The sequence below is a fragment of the Lonchura striata genome, chromosome Z, assembly GCF_050655825.1.
Source record: "Lonchura striata isolate lonStrDom1 chromosome Z, ASM5065582v1, whole genome shotgun sequence".
Lineage (NCBI taxonomy): Eukaryota > Metazoa > Chordata > Aves > Passeriformes > Estrildidae > Lonchura > Lonchura striata.
Window position 1 is genome coordinate 36,982,835 of NC_140740.1, and position 24,193 is coordinate 37,007,027.

At 36.3% G+C, this 24,193-nt stretch overlaps 1 protein-coding gene across 3 annotated transcripts; it reads right to left on the reverse strand.

Annotated features, from left to right (window-relative positions):
- Positions 1-5,431: 5,431 nt before the first annotated feature.
- Positions 5,432-23,289, reverse strand: CAAP1 (caspase activity and apoptosis inhibitor 1). 3 transcript variants are annotated; one of them, XM_031507272.3, is made up of 7 exons: positions 23,107-23,246; positions 22,797-22,859; positions 21,952-22,152; positions 20,364-20,448; positions 19,691-19,766; positions 12,001-12,074; positions 7,767-8,256 (listed from the first exon to the last, which is right to left on the reverse strand). In XM_031507272.3, the coding sequence occupies exons 2-7, from the start codon at positions 22,848-22,850 to the stop codon at positions 7,913-7,915; spliced, it is 834 nt and encodes a 277-aa protein (XP_031363132.1). In that variant the 5' UTR covers positions 22,851-22,859; positions 23,107-23,246; the 3' UTR covers positions 7,767-7,912. The 3 variants fall into 3 exon arrangements, with proteins under 3 accessions (XP_021391614.1, XP_031363132.1, XP_085423186.1); XM_021535939.3 differs by lacking the exon at positions 22,797-22,859 and having other exon boundaries at positions 5,432-8,256; positions 23,107-23,289; XM_085567060.1 differs by lacking the exons at positions 22,797-22,859; positions 23,107-23,246 and adding an exon at positions 22,428-22,578.
- Between the last annotated feature and the right edge of the window lie 904 nt (positions 23,290-24,193).

Here is a 24,193-nt window from a genome sequence, read left to right on the forward strand (position 1 = left end):
GAGAACAAAAAAGAAGAAATAAATAGTAAGACAAAGTGTTGATTGCAACATTTTACCAAGAAAAATACAGGGAGCTGCAAAGAGTGAATATTTTCTCCCATCTGCTTACAAAGGAGTAAGAAATGAAAATTCCTAATTTTTGTATATGTGCATGTATGTAATTTAGAACATTAATAGTAAATGTATCTGCCATTTCACAATATAATCACAGATACATAAAACAAATCATAATCAGTTCAGTACCACCCTTCCTCCTGCTCTTTGTTTCCTACATATTCTTTCTTTAAGACATCATGAGAGCAGAAAACAGAATTTTTGTTCCTCATGAGAGGATTCTCTGTTTTTTGCTTAATATTACAATTAACAGGGGAAGTTTTTCTTATTAACAATATAAATATAATAGGCAAAATAAATAATATAAATATGAAACCTTCTGGTCTGAGGACAAATTGGCATCTGCTTAGTAAGTACTGTCGCTGAAGTAACAATAAAGTTACTGTATCCAAAACAGTTTTAAAAGATTAAAGGGATAGTCTGAATTGCAACTCCAGCTACAGTTACACATCAGCCTACTGATTCTTGACCCTGATTCCAGTTTGCAAGAATAAGCATGTATTATATACCAAAAATTTCAGGGGCTCCCATTAATCACTGGCCCTCACTTTGGGTAAATTAATTCCTTTGGAACAGTTGAAATTTAGTGAAAAATACTGGGAACACTACTTTTCTTCTGCAGCAAGTGGAGGTATAATTGGGGGCCCAAGGGTTCCCTGTTCTTACCTTTTTTTTTTTTTTTGTTTGGCTTCCCAATACAAATTTTAATGTTAATTTAGGCAGCAGTCAAGTAATATATTTTTTAAAAAAACAGTCCACTGAAAAGTATTTCAGACATTCATATTTTTGATGCGCAATTCTTTCCATACAACTATAAAAATCTTAGTTAATTTCATTCTCAGTTCTCAGATAGCTTTTTTATTAAAACAACCCAAATTAGAAAAATTAGAAGGAACGGGATTCACCAGGCTGGACTGTACCCAGCAAACAGACACAGATGCTTGCAGAGTCTCATTATTCATGCTAAGGATACAAGATTCACTAACCAGAAATTTAGTAAAACCATCATCTACTGATCCCTGTACCAGTTTGTTTCACCAAAGGAGAGTAATAATTTACTTATGACAAATATTACTATGATAATATATATATACAAACAATGAAAACACTGAAATTTTCTTAATGTGGTCTCCTGCACATATTATTTTTTGAAAACAATATGCAGATTAGTTAGTGAAAAAAGTGAGGAAATTCCACTGTTATGTGATCTAATGCTACTATTTGTTAGGAAGAGATACATTTGAATGGTCTAAATTCTATCTAATCTTGATACCTAACTCTTTCTACAGGGGTTGTAGCTCTTCAGAGGTATACAAACAATGTAAAAAAGTAAGGCTCAGTAATTTAAAGGAAATTTATATTGCCTAAGTAAGGTCCTACTATAGTAAATGCTATCTATTTTAATTTCCTTGGAACAGTATCAACAGCTCTTCAGAATTTCAGTACAAAGATATATTCCATAAGAAACCTGTTTCTTTAAAATACCCTTTTCTTACACATTTTAAAGAAGGGAATATATTAATAAAGTTGTTTAAATCCACTAAGTGTTTAAAAGGTTTAGTAGAAATTGAGGATAGAAAAGATATTACCTGTCTTTACAGTGGCAGGTAATATCTTTTTCAGTTATTTTCCAATACTGCATCTGATACACGGTAATAACCTCACAGCCAAGGGTTGTAAAGTAGGTATGCATTTATTCTGCGCTGGACACAGGGAGGTAAAATCTTCCCAAACCCTGTGTGCCCCAGCTTCCCCAATTCCCTTATTTATACACAAAAGTCATGCATATTCTATAGTGCCTATAAATATTCAGAACTAACCCCACCTATTCTCCGCATGGTATGGAAATTAGCTGCGACTGTGTAGTTTGTTCTTTATTAAGTCAGTGATCTCAAAAATGAGCTTAGGGTCCAGTAAGATGAAGTTTCCATAGTCTTCCTCACTATTGAACTTTCAAACTCAGATGTCTTTGCATACGCAGTCGCCCTTTTGCTTCGCATCGTTAGCAAGCTCAGAAATTTCCATCAGAGGCCACCCTTCTTTTTGCCGTCTCAGCATAAGTTTAATAGATAATGGGTTTTATTCAGAGGGTCCCGAAGCAACTTAACATACACCATATGTTCACATATCATATTGCCTAAATAATTCTAAATTCCCTATTAACCCTTAAATCCACTGTTTCACATCCACTTGAGCTCCAGCATAGTCTATGTCAATGCCCTGATGAGGCCTAGAAAGCAAGTTGGAGAAGATATCAAACAATGCATCCATGTTTTGTTTGGGATATAGAACAAATGGCTTCCTGAAATGACAGTTTAAGGACTGCTGTGTTTGTAGCAAAGCAATCTGACGACTGTAGCAATACATGAACCAATGCAAAGAAACAGGGGACTGACCAAAGCAGAAGCACTGGGATACACATTGTAACTGGGATATGCTGTGTATAGGGAATCCCCCTTTTGACACTACATGTTGTTAAATCTTGATGAAGAGTAATCTACACATCCCCAGTTACAGCAAACTGGGTTATTGCATCCTAGGTCCGAGGAGCCATGCTATGACTGAAGTAACCAGGTCTCAGCCTTTCTACCGATCTCATGACAATGAGAGCATCACTTTATACTTCAACTTTTCAACTTTTTATCAAAGTACACAGAAAATTAAGTTTCTTTCCTCCTACACTGTATTTTTCTAAATTGCAAGTCATCCCCCTTTACTATTCTTCTCTTGTTCACTTTATTATGTAGGGAAAAATACTGCTTACAAGTTGTTTACACAGTTTGTACTCTGCTCTTAGTACCTTACTCTTTGAAAGAGACACTGTTAAAACAACACAGACCCCTAGTGCGGATGTAATCCAAAAGTTTAATTCAAATACAATTATGAGGCACTAACTTTCACCAGATTATTTGTAGTAGCAATTACACAGACTTCAACAAAAAACCTCTAATGAAATGACAACACAAATGAAAAACCCAAAACCATACACATAGAAAATCTCCACCAGACAATAATCAAAATGTAAATTTAATAAAAATTGAATAGCTTAAAGGGCTTATATTTGGAGCAGTTCAGCTAATATTTTTGAGTGAAGATCTACAAGACTTCAAAAAGACAGAATTAAGTCATGGACCTTATTTCTGATGCTTCATATGTTAATAAGTGGAAGAACATAGATTATCATTTATGTGATATAATCCAGCAGTTGGATTTTCACTACTCATTCTATTGTGCCAACACAGAAAATTCAATCAGAATGCTGTGAGAAGCAGATGGGCAGGAATAAGTTTTCTGATGTGGTTCTGTATATATCCACATTAACATTAGCTGCACAACAGCAGGGACGGGACCAGGAGACAGCCTGGGAATAAGCAATCACACCAAAATGTACACATAGTTCCCTACCAGCATTCATATTCAGCTTAAATGTATTTCCCAGTACTCTCTTTCTGCCTGCCTTTAAGGCTAGCGTCAACATGCTTAGACTAAACACACTTTCCTAGTTGTGTCTCTCATCCTGTGCCTCTCTGGCAACCTTTATCTGCATCTGTTCCACTCCCAGTGGGTAGGACATCAATACAATCGTGCAGAACTGTACACAGTATTCCAGGGAAGTGAAGTTGAGAGTTCTTAAGTAAAGCAGGATTGACTGGAGTCTGGAAACACAAGATAGAATGTAAGGCTTTAGATTATGACAATTCATGGCTTTGAAAAACCATTAGACAAAAAAAAAAAATCAATTTTGAGATTGACAATAATCAACAATCCCAGGGACAAAGTTTTTACTCACTGTTTAAAAAGCTGACACAATGAATGAACAAATGAACATGTTCCATTCTCTGTTTGTATTTGGTTTGAAGTTTCCTTTCGTGTTATTATTGGGCTGTATGATGCAGTAAATATGTAATATTTAGATTTAAATTTTTGTGATCTTTCCTTACCTAACTACAGAGTGAGGTTGATTAAGTGGTATGTGGCTAGCCCTTTCTACAAACAGTAATTTTTCTTCTCCTTTTAGGTATTCTGTTTAAACATTTCAACATTAACGCTAAAAAAGGGCCAAAAAACATGAGCTTTCAACCCTTCCCCACAAAATCAAGTATTTTAACATCTATATTTGGCCACAAGTAAGGTGAACAAACCTTTTTTCTTTTCTACATATGCTGCAGGTTTACTTAAAAATAAACATGAAGGTTTGTAATACTGGGACTAAATTGCAGGAGTTTATAATCAGTTTTTAATTTGGTGACAATACTCCTGAAATAATGTTGTTCTTATGTTTCTGGATCAATTAACTACCTCATCTCCCTTCCTGACTAAAGGGCTTATTTCACAATTAATCCTCAATTATCTTCTATGAAAAGGGCATATTTACCAGCATCAGTGATCTCATAAAGCTCAATCAGTGTTTATAATTTTAAGACAGGCAGATAAAATGCCATATAATAACTTACTATGCACTCATGTACATAAAGCCTTTCTTCAGTTGATGCTTCTAGAGAACGCCTCAGCCACAGAAGAAAAAAAAAGTAACTTTAGTTACAGTTAACTGCTTTTGCAAACACTATTTAAGAAATAAAAACCAAGCAGCCATTTACAAACTTTAGAGCTCTAACACTGTACTGCATCAGCTGGTAAAGACACTTTGTCCCACTGCAAGGTTTCCCCGAGGTGGCTGCTGTTTTTGACACTGCTCCTTTAAACAGACAAGGCTGCAGTAAAGTGTTACCCAGCTGACTCCTTCGGCAAGATTCACAATGCAGTGTGAACTGCATCTCAACAGTATCCAGTCAGAACAGCAGCATCTTACATCACCTACACAGATTATCTGACTCGCTGTTTTTACAATTATATTTAAAAATAACCTGTATTTATTTAGAAAATAACAAATATAGTAATTTCAAGCAGCAAAGAACACATTTTATAACAAAGCTTAAAGTCTCTTAGGCAAAATACTTTTGAAAGCAAATACAATATTTGAAAAGGGTGTTACAAGGGGAACTAATTCTTTTCTGTAGTAATATTTGTGATTCACCTCTCAAAGCTAGCATCTTGAAATCTATTTATTATTCTTCATGAAATCACCATAACAGCAAAGCCTCCAGACAGGAATAAATACTTTTGACTCTCTGTGGAGTCAAACCTTTAATCCTCTAGTACACACACAATCAACCCTCCTCCTCAAAAGATCTTTTTTCATGCTGACCAACACCCAGTGCTTAATATCCGTTTCCTGACAAAATGATTGATCAAAACCCAGTAACACTATTTTAACATTTCATGAATAATTCAATATATTTTACATACAAATTGCCTCTTCTTCTAAATGAAATAATAAATTTATTTTTCACTGAAAGATCACAGACATATTTAAAAGTGAAAAACAAAACAGCTGTATAATAAATACTTTAAATACACTGGCTTTTTTTATCTCTTCAGTGACACAAATCAATGCAAGAACACATGGAATTTAGCTGATCTGTTTTTAACCTAAGCAGCAACAGTACAATAGTCTAAAAATTACCATTTGTGTAACCAACCAGAATAAGTATCTCACATGATTTTTTTTTTGTAAACAGCTTAATTGAATTTTCTTGGAATATTTCTCATCTTTTAATTTTGAATTTAATTAGGCTATAATTACAAATCTTCTCTGTCATATGCATAGTAAGCCATAGTAATCTCTGTCACACTACATGCTAAAGTTAGCATTTGCAACTTCTTGCTACAGAGCTTGAAATAATAATCTTTCACAGTTCAACATGCTATAAAACAAACTTTTAAGGGTGACCTGGGAAACCAGCAGAAAAATAATAAATACCATACACCTCCACAAAGTAGTCAGTAGAAGGCAATTACGCTCTAGTTTACTGTTACTTCCACCAGTATTTTTGTGTTGCCAAAGAACTGAAATGTGTTGTTTTGTAACATCACTGAATAAACTTCATACATGTGGCTTCTTCTGGTGATGCAGGAAATGCCCTTGCAAGCAAGTTTTTGGACTTCCACAGCAAGCAAGGTAAGGTACTCGGTGCTTTAATGACCTAAGTACAGCAGCACTAACGTGTTTCTTTGAAATCTAACACAGCTCCACCAGCCTATGACTTTGTATAAGAAAAGACAGCACATCTAAGTTTTGCCAGCTGTCCTTTTCTGATTACTTCTTTAGTTTCTCTGGATTCAAATAAAACACAAGTTCACCAAACAGCTAAATTAAATTGACCAAAGACAACATCCACAGATTTTGAGACAGTAGTTACATTTTGAATTGTGTATATATATTTTCACTTACAACCTCAATTTGCTACAAAATAATAGAAAAAATGTTGATGATGTGGATAGCACGAGAATCAGGTACACTTTACCCTGGACACTGACATCACTTAGTAGAAGCACATTGTAATTTTATCAAGTTGTATTTAATGAGGGTTTATTATCAAATTTATACTGCACTAATATTTTGCAATAATGTTGTTTGTAGAGGAAATCAATCATACTTCAGAAACATACAAGAAGCTTGCTACATAAAAGGAAACTGGAAAAAACGAAAGGGAATAAAGAGAAAGAAGAAAAGGGATAAAATAGAAGAATAAAAAGAAAAATATAAACCTAAAAAGAATTCAAGACATAATATCTGAATAGACTAAGGTTTGCAGTAGTATTACACACTAGTAGGGAAATTATGTCTGCTACTGTTGCAAAGCATGTAACTAGCTTTATAAGTAACAATCAAGAAAAATTAATTAATAAAAATACATAATACATTATTTTACTTAACAAAGAGTACAATAGTAAGCTTCATACCTTTAAAGAAAAAAATTGATGTCTGCATGTGTAAACAAACACACAAATATTTTAATATGCTTTGATTAGCAGCCAGAGAGAAAACCAGCACTAGTTCTAAAAAAATTTAAATTTTAATTGTTGTAAGATATTATAGCATGAAAATTAATTCTAGAATTCAATTTATTTATAAAGGAATATCTTGAAATGGATAAAAATAGAATTTATATTTTAAAACCTCATAAATAAATTAAATGCCTCTTCTAAAGGAGCATACTGAAATTAGGTGGATTTTCCTACTTTCAGGGGACATGAAATGACTGTATCAATTGAATGTTGAAAGCTCAAGGTCTTCTGAACTGTTTGATTTACTAAATATGCCAAATATTCAAAAGAAAATCTTTCCAGTTAGGAAGAAACTCTGCTTTCTTCAGTTATAATACAAAAGATAAGAGTGGAGAAAAGTGACAAAACTACACGGCAGTAAAATAAACTCTGCTCTGTTGTTTTCAGGCACTTTCATAACTCTGAAAATAACATATTCAACTGTTTATTTGAAAGGTAAAAATCCTTCCCTTTAGGAATTCAGATTTTAAAAAACTGAGTATGCTTTTACAGAAAGCATTCCATTTTAGAGTATCTACGTTAAGAGATGGGCCGCAAGAAGAATTAAGCAGACTTAAATCTCTTCCTACCCTAACCATTCAATAATTCTAAGTTTCTACAACAACCTTTCTGGAAGGCACCAGGTACCTGGCACAGCTCCGTATGTGGTGTAGCTCCCTGAAGTGGTGACCCAGCACAAGGACATCTCATCTTAAGGAAGCATCAACCACTGTTTGTGCATGTCATGGAAGTAGCGCACTAAAGGCAACAAAACAACTGAACCACACAGGTCAGGATACACAACACAGTCTGAATGAGGAATGTCACATCCAACCCAAACATACTGTAGCCCTGAAGAGAACAGACATCACCTTGTTCTAAACAAATAGTGAAAACAAAATCTGAACAGTCAAGAATGTTTCTTTACATCACCAGCTTTCATCAGAGCCTTAATAGCCCTGGCCCTCATCTCGAGTTCCAGAAGCTCCAGCTGTTGTGCTGATGGCTGAACATCTTCTGATGGAGGAACAGATAAGGTTGCTGCTTTGGGCTCCTTTGGGCTGGACTCTGCCAACCCCAGAATCTCATTCACACTCTTCTCAATGTCCTTCTGAAGGTCATCTACCTGGCCAGCTCCACTTCTGACAGTGCTCCCTTGTACATCTGGACCATCCTCTTCATTGCATGGGCCTTCTATGTCACTATCATATGCATCTGCATTTATGCTGAGGACATCACTATCTTCTCCCTTACCTGTAACACAAATATAACTATGACAGACTTGCCTAACAAAATTGTTTTTACCTCAACTTACAAAATCACTTCTGCTTAAAGCATTACTCTGCAAATTAAGAGAGTGAAAAGAAATCTAGAAAAAGTCTGTATGATAATGAACTCCTTTGTCTCCTCCAACTTTTAAAGCTAATTTATACAAGTGTTAATGCATCTTTATGCTATTCTGAAGGAACTTGCAGTATAGCAAAGCAGCAGTACCAGAAAAATTTATTCCCTCCTGTGAAGTTACACTACCTATTTTCCTAATTAAATTGTCATAAAGTCTTATATTAAAGAAAGCTTTTGCAGTGCAACTGATTTTCATTTAGCTCTTAAGTAAACCGAATTTTCAGAATGCAACTTTAAAAATTACACTCAACTATGTTATGTATTTTAAGAGGAGTGCGACTTTAGTGAGACACAAGACTAAAAATTAATAAGAACTCTACTTATCATGCAACTACTCAGAATTTATCATTAGTCTTCCAGATGTATTTGACTCCATGTAAAAACATGGAGGAATTTAAGACTTTGGTTTTTAATTGTGGTTGGAAGTTGGAGTGTATTTTTAAAAACATAACAGCTCAATAAAATAAAAGCAAAGCTCTAACAGAACCTAACTATTCTCTCAATTTGGCTACAACAAGACTTCCTCTTGACACAGGCCTCAGAAGTTCATGCTCTTTCAACAGCTTTTGTAAATGTGGAAATTCACAGCAGGATTGGTTCCAGCTTAAATGAAAAATGTGTATTCAGGTGATGGGTAAAGGTACTGATTACACAGACTTTACAATTATATTACTTTTTATTACTTTTGGTAACACCATTTTTACCACTTGCACAGGAAAAACAAGACTTTAGAAAAATGTTATTCCTTTTTTTTTAACATTTTTAATGCTTTATGGTACCTGTACACACTTGGTATTGATACATGGAAAGTGTCCAAAAACCTTAGACAGATCTATTTTTCTTGGGGTTTATAACACTCCTCCTACCCTGAGGGTGTGGGGAAAAAAAGAAAATCAATACTCACTACTGCAAAAGCTATGAATGCAATTTTTCTACTTAAAAAACCAAAAAGAGGGAGGAAAGGAAGATCAAAACAGCTCAAAATGGTTTTATGAACAATAGTAATATTTTTAAACATTAGCGTTTTGTTGATTCGGCATTGAAAATGTTTTGTACTATAGACACAATTCAGTTACTCACTCATGATTGCTCTGTATCAGCCTATGACTGTCACAGCATTTAAGTTCAGATTTAAGAATTTTCTACACTCACCCTGAGAATGCACTCACATACACAGCTAAGGTATGTGGCATCTCAAAAATTCCAAACAAAGTTAACAGGAAAGCAAATTCAGCTCATGAAAATATATGTTAAGACATATAAAAGAAGTTTACAAATCACCTTTTTTTTTAAGCCAAAAAAATCACAATTTTGAAATAATAAAATCTGAAAGCTTAAAAAATAAACCAAAACTTCTCCTCACAGCAGTGTGTATAAAAACTACTCATGAGATATACATACAAGGATTTTCTATGACCTTAAGTAGTTTTGGCCTGTTCCTAATGTAATAGTAACTTCAAGATTAATATTTCAGTTTCATCTGCAGTTTCCTCTATTTCCTATACATGTCAATCATATTTGAACAGTATCTTTTTAACTTTACCTTGCAAGCCACAATGTACATGAAAGATCAGAATGGGAAACAATAGAATTAAGAAATGGTAGTTTTTGTGTCTTTCTTCACAGTATCAGTCAGTCTTTACCTAACATGCTGGTCAACCAAGCAGCATTCCCATGGATCAAAAAATCAGGTGCATTACTGGATCACAGTTCAAAGCCTGAAACTTAACATCTGAGCCTGATCATCCAAATTTACTGATTTACTGCCAAAGTTAAACTGACCTGTACTGAGTCTGGCTGGGATAGAGTTCATTTTCTTCACGGCAGACTACATGATGCTGGCATGTTGATAATACACAATACTTACACAGCCTCAGGGCTTTCTCTGTTTCTCACTCTGACCCCACAGAGAGTAAACTGGGAGGCTAGGATGCAGAGCCAGGACAGCTGAGCCAAACTGACCTAAGGGATATGCTCCACCATGCAACACTGGCATCTGCCTTTTCAAGTAACTGTCATGCATGCTGAGCCTCTGCTTTCCAAGAAGTGGCTAAAAATCTGACTTCCAATGGGAGGTTGTAACTAAGTCTCTGATTTTTGCTTTGTTTCAATGTAAAACTCTTGCTTCACTTACTGAAGAAACTTTACATTGATTCCTAAGTTGTCCTCATTTTGTTTTGCTGATTGTCACCTTTATCCCACTGGGGGACAAGCAATTGAGGGGTTGGTATGTGCCTACTGCTGGCTGGGGTCAGCCCACCATAGGAATCCTTTTGGAATCAAGTGGTCACATTAAGAAGAACAAAATATTAAGTCATTCATGTCTGTCCCAGACTTAGTAAGATGAGAAGCTGGACAGAACAACATTTGGTTCTGTTTAGAAATTAAAACCTCCAAAACTCTGGAATTCAGTGCTCATTCAGGCCTTTTAGCCTACACAAGTTTAAAGAGCTAATAGGCTTTATTTCCCTCTTTTGCACCTGTGTTTTTACAGTAATAATGATCATGGTTGGCATTTGTCATTATCTTTTTCATTTTGGTAACTTTTACTTTTTCCTTCATCTACAGTTGCAAAATTCATTTCAGCACACTTAATTACATTTCTAAATTTTAATTTTATCCACTCTGGCTTATTCTCTCATTTTCTCTTCTTTTTCCCACAGCTTCTCAGGCTGCAGTGAAGGAGCACGACTGCAGTTATACTTTCTAATATATACAATATTCTCAAAAGTTCTTAAAGCTAACATCATGAATGGAGCCACTGTTATAGCCCAAAGCCACCATGATGGTCTGGTTGATGAAGTCATAAAAAACTACAAGGATATCAATCTTGCAGTAATCATCAATTCCCTTTGATAACACAGAAGTGGAAATCTGCAGGAAATCTGTCAGTTCTAAGGTTCCTCCAACAGTACAACAAGCAACATTCAAAGGATTATTCACAGTCATAGCAACTCACACCCAAGAGTTTTGGTGCTCTTATGTATGACTCTTTCTGATTTAACTCTTCTCACTAATTCAGAAAAGAAACACGTTTCGAAAGTCATTTCAAGAGACATCTTTTAGACAACATTCTGAATTGTGAAATAACAGTTTCAAGAAGTAAATGAAGTTAGATCTTTGCAGACGAGAAATGTAGCTTAGAAGAATTTGCAACATTCTTTGACTGGAAAAGCTATTTCTGATGTTTCTGCTTAGAATCAGTAAAAATGAAAATAAACAGACTGAGACAGAAACACCTATAGTTCTAGTACTTCATGCACAAACTAATATTGGCAATTGTTGTATGTGCTGATTTAATGACTGGAATAAAACAAATACTACTGCAGGCTAAAAATACTATTTTCTTGTATAGCAAGTACAAATGTGCACCAATAACTTATAAGCCTTTGCATTTTCTACCCCGCCAATCACTGTAGTACTTGAACATCTCACAAGCTGCATTTTTTGCATTTAAGAAGAGAAAGTACACAAGATAAAATACTCTTCCTCAATGTATGTTCATTCTATGTTCACAAGAGAGTTGTCAGCTACCTGGAATTAGTCACTGGCCAATATTGAGAACACAAAATTTCAGCTTTCTTTATTACATACCTTGTTTTGATTCCTGGCCTTCCACTTTGCTGTCTTCTCTAAGAAAAGAAGTTGAGTCTATACAGTTGTCCTGTCTGAAAAAAAAAAAAAGAACACATTTTAATCACCATAATTTAAAATTTAACAGAACATATTTTTTAGAAACGAAAAAAATTACCAGATGGTAGGCCAATAAGCTAGCTACAGTAGGAATAAGGGCAGAAGGAATACAGAGAGCTAATCTGAGCACTCAAAAGTAAACTTTTTTTGTTTTGCCTTGTGACACAAAAGGATAAAGCAATAATTTCCACTGCATCCTTGCCTTTTAGAGTAACAATCCTCAATGGCTATAACTGAAGAATCACAGCTGAACAGTTACAAAGGAAACGCTCCTCATAATAGCTTTTCTGAAAAACTCAAAAAAAATTGTCACATAATTAAATAGTTTGGGAAAACGGTAATTTCTGCTGCACTCAAGTACTCTTTACTGTCTTATTTTGAAAGTAAAAAATTATTTTCATGAAATTATCATCAGACCATCACCAACCTCTTCTAAACTAGAATATGCATGCTTCATAAAGGAATACTGTTTAAACTGTTTACAACTCAGCTATTACAGTGTATTCAGTACCCACATTTCTCTATTTCTCCTATTTAAAGACTTCTACCCTTGATGTGTAGGGTTTCAACTCTTTACACAAGTATAAGGAAGAGACACTTCAGCGAAAGGTTAATTTCCTTCATGTACTTCACACATACTAGTTATATGAATTGTGAAAATAAGGTAAAACATCCAGGAAGGGCACAGGTGGAACGATTCAGAATCACTGGAAGAGTTCAGCTGCCACATCCAGTGAGAATTTTGACAACAGAATTACCAAATTTCTCAACTGAATGTTAGTGTGTCATTGGTTTAATCTGTATTATATGGAATAAATGCAGCTCTCCTGGCCATGGGAGTTTAACAACACTATAAAAAGAAAGCAGTATTTTGGTGTCACAGACGTAATATAATGACTAACAACTTGTTTCTCAGTAATGGCCATTAGGGCTTTCCTGAAAGTGAACACATATCTATCTTCCTCATGCTGTACAAGTTGGGGTTTTTCCCACATGCCCAATGGTTTTATCAGGAGGAGGAACACTATAATATTTCTAGAAATCATGGTCTGAGAGGCAGTTATTTTCATTTCTGTTTCCTTTTCTGAAGTGGCAAAGGCTACATCAACAGACTCATTTTTTCTCCCACTTTTTTTTAGCCACTGGAACATAAATGTGTAAAGTATCATGCAATAACTCATTAAGGACAATCAACAGGTCAATACACTTGCCTAGCAAAGCCCTGGACGTGGACACCAGTCTGTTCTGCCTATCTATTGAGCCACATGGCTACACTAACTCCTTTTCCAAACGAGATGACAATAATCTAAATACACCCACACACGTATGCCAGCAACTGCAAAAGGGACTACAGCCCAGAAGGGCCTACTGTGCTGCCAGAAATCAGACAGAATGAAAAATGTATACCTTCTCCAGGGTTTTCAGTGTCATGCAGCTGTAAGTAGATGCTTGTAATTCACCAGCAAACCTCAAGCAAGCCTAGACAACAAGCAGGATGCAAGGTCTGGGACTAAGGTATAAAATAGACTGTAAAATCAGAGGCAAAATTCCAAAAATAGATTAGGTTCTTCAAGTAGTCAAATTGAGGGACAGAAATAGAGCACTAGATACCCCAGAGATGAACATTATCAGCTACTGGGGACAATCTCAGGCCTACACCTGCCATCAGAGAGGCCTGCATGCACAAGGCCTGAGCAGCAACAGCAACAAGGATACAATCTTGGGGTTTCTATGCCAGCAGACAGGGAGAGATGTGGATTTCAGACCAGCTACAGGTCAGCAGATGTGGATAGAACCACCTGGGTTTTTGGCTTTTTTTTTTTTTTCCGAAGTAACCCCTAAAAATTTGTTATATTTGGTTATTTAACTCTTGAACAAAATTAGGTTGTGATGTGCCCTGATCATCACTAGATGCAGGATGATCAAAGAGCAGAAAAAGTTTAGGCTGCCCCTGACCTATTCTCTTTCACATACATACTTCACCATTTTGAATTCAGCAGTCATGTCTGCACTGGACAGCAATGTGTCATTTGAAAAATCCTGATCTTGCACCAGTAGTATCCAGGGTAGTATCCAGACATTAGACTTCACAACTCTAGTATCACCTTGATGTCTGATGAGGAATTGTAATCATCTCGTTGAGAGAAAACAAAGTGACTGCTATAGTTCATTGGCTGTGAAATTATCCACAACCATTTTAAAAATAAATTACCAACTTTAAAAAAAAACCAAAATATTGAAACTTGTAAAGTTTCCTCCTGATGCCTTGACTTCAACAATAATTACAGCAAGCCCACATTCCTTTAGAGACTACCTACTGTCAGCAAAAGAATTTTTAGAACGCAGAAGTACTTTTACAGCATGTTTTACTCTCTCAGAACAGATTGGATTGGACTGCATTGCTGGTGAACCTTCATGACTTCGTTTCATAGGCAAGCATTTTGCACCACCTACTGGCCCAATAGATGCATTTTAAGTTCACTTTTCAGTTTGGCTTTTAATTTATTAGCCTTGTTTTATCTGTTTGCTAGTGAAAAACTTTTTTTCCCTAATTATCTGTACTGTGGTATACATTTAAGAAAGGGTGGTCTTCAAACAACGGGAGCAGAAGATAGGTTATTCTAAATTATGGGACTTTAAGCACATTTAATACTCTCTTTTTTCATTATATGCTAGTAAGTGACAATAGTCATTTGGAGTTTCTCCCTTTTGTCAGCCTTTATATTTCTCCCTCAAGATGGCAATTAAGTTCAAAGTAAATCTTCCAAGCAATAAACTCAGCATTTTTAATTTATTATTTTAAACAGAACAAGATTTTCACAGTATGATCTTTTCAGCAGAAAGAAGCTAACTACAGCTACTATTTGCTAACAAACATTGTATATTAAAATTTACCTTATTTTATGTAGAACATGCATTTCATGTTGGTATGTACCATGCCAGTGTAATCCCTAACTGGGCTCACACAAATAGTTTCTGTACACAGTTTGCTACAGGAATTTGTACAGTTCTCAAAGCATCTGGTTTTGAAGGAGATTTGGTACCCAAGTCCAGTAGATTATGCAAAGTGGGGTAAAAACACAGTAAAGGTTAGGAAAAGGAGTACTGGAAGAGAAGCAGATGGCTAAGATTAAGACAGTAGCTCTCCAATACTGGTGGCAGGGATACCAGGTTTCACTGGGTCACTGGGGTTGGAGACCAGAAGGAAAAGTATAATTCACCTAAATCTCCAGTGAGACTTTAGATCAAGACCTCTGTTATTTTTGACATGATGTACCTTCCTGAATTAAAATTTGCCTTTGCACTTAGTTCCAGGCCTAAAAACCACTTCCAGAAGTCCCAAGTCCTTGAAAGAGTCCTGCAAATTTTTGTTCCAAGGATAGTTTTCAATGACAAATGAGAACTAAAATAATTAATAAGCATTAAGTAGCAATTTAAAAAACAAAAGGGAAAAAAGTTCTTACAAAGTACTGCTTCTCAAGAAAGGTATCTCAGAAGACAGGTGTTCATCAAATAGTTGAATGAGCTACGCAAAGTCCATCAGTCCTGTTACAGGTAATGTTTGAGGACATCACCATAACAGAAGTCAGTGAAGCAAATTAGCCAAATGCTGATGCATCTGTTCAGTGAAGCATGTAGCTGGTTGTTACAGTGACTCCAAATGCTGAAAATAACCAAACTGTCTTACAGGGGTAAACATCAGATGGCAACTGTATGTTTGTGAACAGCCCAGTAGCCAGGAGCACAACACATTATAACAAGACAAAACTTTAAACTGCTAACCTTTCCAAAAGAAAACAAGTTAAAACTGCACTTTTGACTGCAAAGTAGTAAAATGCCTCTAAATTCTTCAAATATCAAATATTAAACTGCAGATTTTCACTCAGTGAAAAAAATAAGCCAAATATGATTTTGAAGGCAAAAGATCATTTACTCAGACCCATATGAACATTGATCATTATAATGACATTAGAATGCTTGTTCTTTTAATAATGATTTACTACTACAGCATATAACTTACTTTCACTTGTTTTGCTGGGGGACATTTGAACAATCAATTCAGGTAAAATAAAAGAAATAGCTCAAAAACATGCTAACACTTCTTTAACAAGATTAAGAATACCTACTTGGTTTTTGCAAGACATTGTCTGGCTCCTGTCAATTAAATATCTGATGTTTAGTTGGAAGCTTTGCATACAGTAATTCTCTCAGTTTAACAGTATTCCACTGCACACAGTAACAGCCACAAAAATCTGAGAACTGTAAATTCAAAAACCTATACAGAGCTCACAAAAAACAAAATTTATCTATTGCAACAGTATTTTCCAGTCACTGGCAAATATAGGCCCTGCTTTTTCAGTTCTTCTGCGTGGTTATTGCAGGATTTCTAATGCATCACATAGAACAAGCTGGTGATAAAATAAAATAGCAAAGGTTGTACATGCTAAGGTAAGCATGTGAAGCTTTTACATGGTTGAAATTTAAGAAAAGCCTCACAACTTCCACTTCCGGTAACAGAATGAGGATATGTGCAAAAACTAAAAAAGGAAGATTCAATTTACAATTAGATGCAATACCATCTAAAAGCTTTACATAAAGATCTGAATTTTGTGTATTTCCTGTACCTGGAGAAACTTAGCTTAATCCCTGCTACTTTTAGCTGGTACAGACAGGAAACAGCTCTCTAGAGACTTAGAGTCATTTGTTTTTTAATTTGAAATTTCTCTAGATGTATTGATTCAAGCTTTCTGGATTTCAGTTGATATATGCAGATTGCTAAAGGTATGTTTGTTGAATTTATTTTTTTCAAAGGACAATAATGAAAGAAACAAAGGGATGTTTCCAATCAGTTAAAACACTTTTGATTTGAGTACAACTTGCTACTCACTTCTTCCCTTTCCACATTTACATTTCCATGAAAACAATTAACACAAGTCAGATTTAAAACAAATAAGTTATACTAGAATGCAGGAAAAAGAAGTAATTTATATGAAAGCCACAAGCCATGAAGATAACCAAGGAAGAACTAACAGTTATTATATAAATAGAAAAACTGCCTTTTTTATTATGAAAGACTTTTTTATTCCCAGGGCAAACAAATTTACCTACTTAAATCCAGATTAAATTATAATTAATGATTACAAATAATGCTTGCTTGTTTTAGCAATGCAGTTTTCACTTCTTTTTCACACTTGCACCTTAAGCCTCTCTAGTAGCTGACTTGTTGCTGAAACACAGTTTTCTGAAGTTTTGAAAACTTGCATTTATAATTATTTACACAGAGGTTATAAAGAAGCTGACCCAAGGCCTAAAGATTAAACTACTTAGTAAAAAGGGCTTGTGACTGTTTACAGTTGTAAAAGTATACTGATCTTGCTGAGTACTGGACTTCAAGATTAACATAAAACCTTAATTCTTCTCATTTTCTCCTATTCCTTTACTTTATTCTATCATCCAAACAGCTTTTCTGTTTTGTTTTCTTTTTGTTAATGCTAGCAAACAGCTGAATTGGTTCTCAGATAGCACCCACCAATGCAGAATGCTATTTTTGAAAGGGAGAAGAAAATCCCCAATTCCTAAAACATCCAATTTGCCTGCCCAGTTAGGAGAGGTCTGAAACCCCGAACTATCAGGTTACAGACACAAGAACAAGGGGCATCTCAACCACTGTTTGTCAAAGGAAGCAATTTGCTCTACAACTGTGAACAACATATCTCAGTTTCTTTTACCTTTTTTAAACACAATTTCTTCTTGATTTACTGTTAGTTACTGAAACCTTCCTAACTGGCATGGGAAAATAGGTTAAGTGTCAGATATCCACTAGCTAAAAAATGGTAAATTCTTATTTTTCTTACTTTGTAGTTTTATTCATTAATTTCCTCTTTTTAGATTTTCACCAGCTCAAATAATTTCCATATAAGAAAGAATTTATGCAATCTACTGTATCAAAGGATCGTATATACATATAGCAACAGTAGCTTTGAAACATCGTGCAGACACAGAACAACCTTACTGAAATTCAGCAGCACTACTTCTGCCATACATCTTAGAGATAAAGAGTATTTCACATATTTTGCAATAGTAAATAGCTTGTGAGTTAGGCCTCAAACAAAAAGCCGAAACAACACATAATTTCTCAGGGAATCAAAAAACTTGGGTATTTATATTATTATTTAGCCAACAAGTCTGTCTTCTTATTTTATTTAGAAGTTCACTGGCAAATTATCAATCACTTAACAGAGACTACTCCACATAAAGAGACACAGTATTTAGGGTGTTTTCTAGTTTTAAAAATTGCTATCTGCTTTAGATAGAAAGCCAGCAGAGGGCCATGTCCAAATGAAGAAAACTAGTTTTTAAAGCTGACTAATGACGACCCATTCACAGATCACACAGGCAACAAATAGCACAGTGGGATACATTAACAATGGGCTCCAAATGGAACCTTAAAGGAAATAGTGTCAAAGGGTATTAAAACTATATCACAAGGAAATGAATGAAACGTAACTTCATATTCACTCCAATTTCTAGTATATTTGTATGATGAGAAGTCATCAAAGAAAATTCTGTGATAACTTCCTAAGTTGTTTTCAATCAAAGATGGGATCAGAAACCAGGTCTCTGCTAAAGAAAAATACTGACCAGAATGTGAAAGTTGAATTAATGTTACTACCTTTCCCATCCATTTGTTCTTATTTAGGAGGTTTATTTAAACAAACCAAACCAACTGCTAGGAAGTTACTTTAAACTGCGCATTGCTGGTGCATTGTCTTGTACTGTCTCAGAGGTTTATTAAGTACATCCTGAATCTGTGGACCAGCTGTAATCAGGTCAGTATTGAAAACATAAAAGCTTATTAGTCTTCTAGAAACAAGTTAGCCTCACTAAATTTGATTGTGCATGATAACTAGTAACTTTGTTTTTCCCTTCACTACTTCCATAGAAACTATCAAACAGGTAAACTCCTGACAAAGAAATGGTCCTTAAAAAACAGAGAAGCATTTTGAGAAAAGGTTAAGTGCTGTCTTTTACAAAACTGCCAGATGCCAAGATAAGAGCAAGAAACCAGAAGCCTCTGTTCTTGAAACTTTACATTCTGTAGCACTCCTTATACAGAGTGCATTAAACACGTGAGTGTCAGTGCTGCTTCAACTGGGGCAGGAATGAAGGACTAGAATGAAAAGTTGAAACAGAAGAGCTAAATCTCAGCTGAACTGAAAGTACACTTAAGCAATTCAGTGACCTAAGTGGGAGAGGCTTACTCCTTTAATTCACACAAGGACAGTTAACCTATATCACACCACTTCTGTAGCAGGACAGAAGTGTGAAAGTTTAATTACCACAACTCAGCTGATGGGTGGTATGCCACTATGAACCCAGTTATGTGCTCAAGACTCACTTAGTGTCACAAAGTGACAAAGTCATGTCTATATTTAGGGCTTGCTAGTAATCACAGTTCATTGTCATTCAACTAGAGTAATTAATTAAGGATATAGGAACTGGGTCTTTCAATTATGTATTTCATCATTCCTCATGAAAAATCTCTGAATTGTTCAGTCTCGTTAGATTAAGTGTTTTGTCTTTTACTCACTGACTGACTGAATCACCTCCAGTCTTGTCTCCTCCATCTGCCTCCTCGTCAGTATCAGAATCAGCTCCAATTTTGCCTAGATATACACAGTGTCAAACACGAAAATTTAGGAAAGTAATATAATTAATACTACATAATTAGGTTTACTCTTAATTAACTCTATTGCAATCAGCAGAAGAGGATTTTTCCCAGTTAAAGCAGAAGTTCTAAAATTAGACTTAGTCAAAACCAAAACCCTTATTTGTGAGTCTTCTGTTAGCTACACATACATTTATACTGGATTATAAAAAATCTGATTAGCTATTCTTAGTACAATACTATGGATGGTAAAAATAAAGTACAGAATTAACAGCAAGATACTCTGGACCACTCAGACTCAAAGAGTTTTTCTTTGTTGACAGGACAGCAATATGCTTACAAGTAAATTCTATATTCCTTAAATATCAATTACAAGTTCAAAAAAGCTGTGAAAAGCTAGAATGTCATATCCTTAATCAACGTACATGAACTGTGTGTCTTGGTGGAATTGAGGGATTATGTACACACTAATATATACTTATTAGTGTGTGTCTGTATATATACATATATATTTAAGTAGCATGAAAGAGTGCAAATGGGGTTGAGGCAGACTATTCTCTGGTGTACAGTGAAGTCTTAAAAGTTTCACTCATACCTTCAAGAATCTTCAACAGTTTTTTTTCAGATAACAGCTCCAACTGCTCCATGCAAAGTCTTTTGATTTCATCCATGGAACAGTTCTAAGAAGACAGATAAAACAAACCACAGGCTACTAAAAATTTCTGAGAAGACAGTAATTTAAAAGGTAATGTCTAACTATAATGAAGAGTTAATTTGGATTAAAGCCTCTCCCATATTTTGATCTGCATTGATGCAACTGATGTAGAAAACAAGGTGTTTCAGTTATGACAAGAAATAGCATATGCGTGGGTTTTGTCTGAAAAATTAAGCAATAAACACTATCAGTTACCTGACCTATGGCTTGAAGTTTTTACTGCAGCTGCAACACTGAGCACCAGAAACACCAAAACACATGTCTGAAGCATGGAAGAGCAAACAACTGCAGACCTAGTTATTCCTAGTTTTCCATCACTAGGGGGAAGCTGAGTTATGTAATTAAGCTTGCGAAGATCAGAGGAGACTGTTGAATCCTAGTCCACAAACTGGAAAAAATAATGCTATTGACAACACACCAACAGATGTGTATCACAACACAAAGAAAGTATATAAATTGCAATCCATTTCTCATGCTCAGTACATACCATACATTTTATTGGTATTCCATTTACTTTCACATCTCATACCTTTTGGTGACATTTGGTAATTTCACATTTTCAAATGAGCTGTGATGCCATGTACAAATACCAAAATTAGGACCCGCTAAAGAGGTTGTAACACTTACAGTCATATTGTAAGTTTGGATCTACATGATGAGGCAATTTCCCTACAAACTCAGTAATGCCTTTCCTTCCTGCTTCTCAACCTCTTTTTCTTCTGCCAGACATGAGAAATGGATGAGCCTATGTGCAATTTACCATGTGTTTAAAATGAAGAAGTCCTGTCTCACTTATATTAATAATACAACTCATTAAGATAAAAATTCAAGATAAAAAATTTACAACTACTAACAAGCATTATACAGATGACATTTCACTGGCAGAGTTTCCTTCTGTACAGGCTGCTAGCCTAATTTATTTTTACTAAGTCCTATTGTTCACAAGACTCAACAAGCGTATGTACTAAGCCAGTAAAACTCCAGCTTTAGTCCAGAGAAGTTAAAGCTACGGAAGCTGTTTATAAAGAATGGGCTTTATTTTCTCATCTCAGACATTACTTTAATACCATACGAAGAAAATCAGTTGCCACAAGCAGAAATCAGTATTTTATTTACAAATCAGCATATTAATTAGTAAACAACTCAACTGTATTTACTCCTCATAACCATGAAAATGCATTTAACTAAGCAGTATAGAGGGACAGTCTAAAGCTAAACATGAAGTTTAGAAACTGCTGTGCAGCCGCAAAAGGCATACCCTGGAATAACTACAGCAAATCTTTAAGTCTGACATCCAGACATATGACTGGGAGACAACTTAAGAAAGGTACTTGACTTGAAAGAAAGTTGAGAAATATGCAGGCAGCAGTTAAAATATAAATACATTAGCCTGGAGAGATAAGTATCCTTTGTTAAGCAAGCATTCAAGATTATGGTAAGTATATAAATGGTAAGTGTATTTCAGTACCTTTAAAGTATCAGGCAGCATCTTCTGTAGTTTCTTCTCCCCTATGACGCAGAAACACTGTTGAAGCATTTCCTTTTTGTCCCCAATGTAAAAACTGACAGGTTTGAGTGACACAGTGAGATCTAATCCTCCTTCCTCTATATCACTGGGTTGTTCAGCCTCTTCCAGTTTTTCTCCAGAGAGTTCATTACATTTTGTTTCCTAAAATCAAGGATGGCATTTTCTAGTGAACTAGAGAAGACAGAAAATTATAGCTTTGCAAAATAATTTTCCTTTCATAAATGCAAGGTATATCTTAGTGTGGACTTCTCAAGTTCCAGTGTTTCATATTGCAAGGTAACTGCATTACTGAAGTTACATATTTTATTACTGAAAACATTCTTGTGCTAGGAAAATTTTTAAAGCATCAGGAAGTGAAAAGTATTCATAAATATTAACTGGGAAATATTATCTGAAAATACTTAGCTGGTGCTTACACAAGAAAGCATGCTTTAACGCAGGCGAAATCCATCTGATTAGCTGAGCAATTAAATCATAAAGCTCATCATTTACAGCTGTCCTGCTAAAACAGAAACTGGCATACAATCCCCTGTGTGGCAGTCTTCAATGAATTAAAATAGGCTTTGAAATAGAAAATACACCCTCCATATATCAGCGGAGGACATCTAGAACAGAAAACGAATTAAAAAAAAAACCCAAACAAAACCAAAAACCAAACAAACAAACAAACAAAAACCCAAAACCAAACCACGAGCCAGAAATACACTTTGTCAGCCTCAGAATTCACTTAGGCGTGCAACTCACACCCATTTTTTGCACACCAGCACATTCTTGAGAAGACTCACAATGCCACAAGTATGAGAACCGCGACTGGGGCTACCCGAGCTTGTACGCCACATCTCTTACACCTGGAAAACACAGAACCGGTGTTTCCGAGATGCGCACCCGGGCTCGGCCGGCCCCCGCCAGTATCCGCGCCTGTGCTGCCCATCTTCGCGCCGCCCGCCCAGCCGCTCCCTGCAGCCGCAAACCGACCAGTGCGACTGAAACCGGCCCTTCCTGCAGCCTCTGCGGCCAGGACGCGGGATCAGGACGCGCCCAGGAAGGCAGAGGCGGCACCGCAGCGGCCAAACCCCGCGACTCCGCCCGTGCTACCTCTAGGGCACCGTGGCTGGACTCGGTGCTCCGCCGTTTCCTATCGCTGCCGTCTGGCCCCGCAGCTCCCTCCGGGCAGCAGGAACGGGAGCAGCGCCGCTTCTTCTCCTTCGAAGACTTCCTGCCCGGCATGGCCGCGCGCACCCCACACCGCCACACGGGCGCCGCTTCCGGTGGGACTCGTGGGCAGCGCCCCCTACCGGCCCCGTGCTGCGGCCTCCAGCGGGGCCGCGCCCAAGGCTCGAGATGTATGTACATCTCGTGAATGTACAGCGGGATGCCTTGGGGATAGCCAGGCCAGAGTAAAGCTGCAGCCACGCGTGGACACGCCACCAGTTTACATATATATCGGTGATCTAGGGTCTAGAAAACACATCCTACGAGGAGCAGCTGAGGGAGCTGTGTTGTTTAGTCTCAGAAGAGGAGGCTTAGGGCTTACCACATTGCTCTCTAAAACTCCCTGAAAAAGGGTGTGTAGTGAGGTGGGGATCAGTGTCTCCTGCTGGGCCTGCAGTAAGAGGACAAGAGGAAATTGCCTTAATCTGAGATATGTGAGTTTCATTTTAGATATTGGGAAAAAAAGAAATTATCACTGTCAGAGTAGTCAGGCATTAGAATAAGTGTCCCTGATGTTGGAGTTACCATCCCTGGAGGTGTTCAGACATGTCTGGACCTGGTGCTGGTGGTGTGGTTTAATGGTTCAATGGTTACAGAGATAATGCTGGGTGGATGGTGGACATGATTACTTAAAATTCTCTTCTAACACTGATGATTCTATGATGATTCCACAGTTCTATCCTCTGTAACTACTGTTTAATTCTGATCTTTTCCCTGACTTTCAACCTGTTTAAATGCTGCAAGGACCTGCATATGCCTTCTTTGGCAGCTGCTTGGTATTGCTAATAACTTTGGAACAACAATAACTTTTTCCATGATACTTAATGAGTACTGGAGAAGTTTCTTCATGGGATGCAAATAATTAGGAATTGTAGCAGAGGAGACTGTTTAAGGCAGGTGACCACTTTGTGCAATTTACTAAGACACTGATCAGCTATCTGCCACCAACAAGATTAGTTACAGAGGGAAC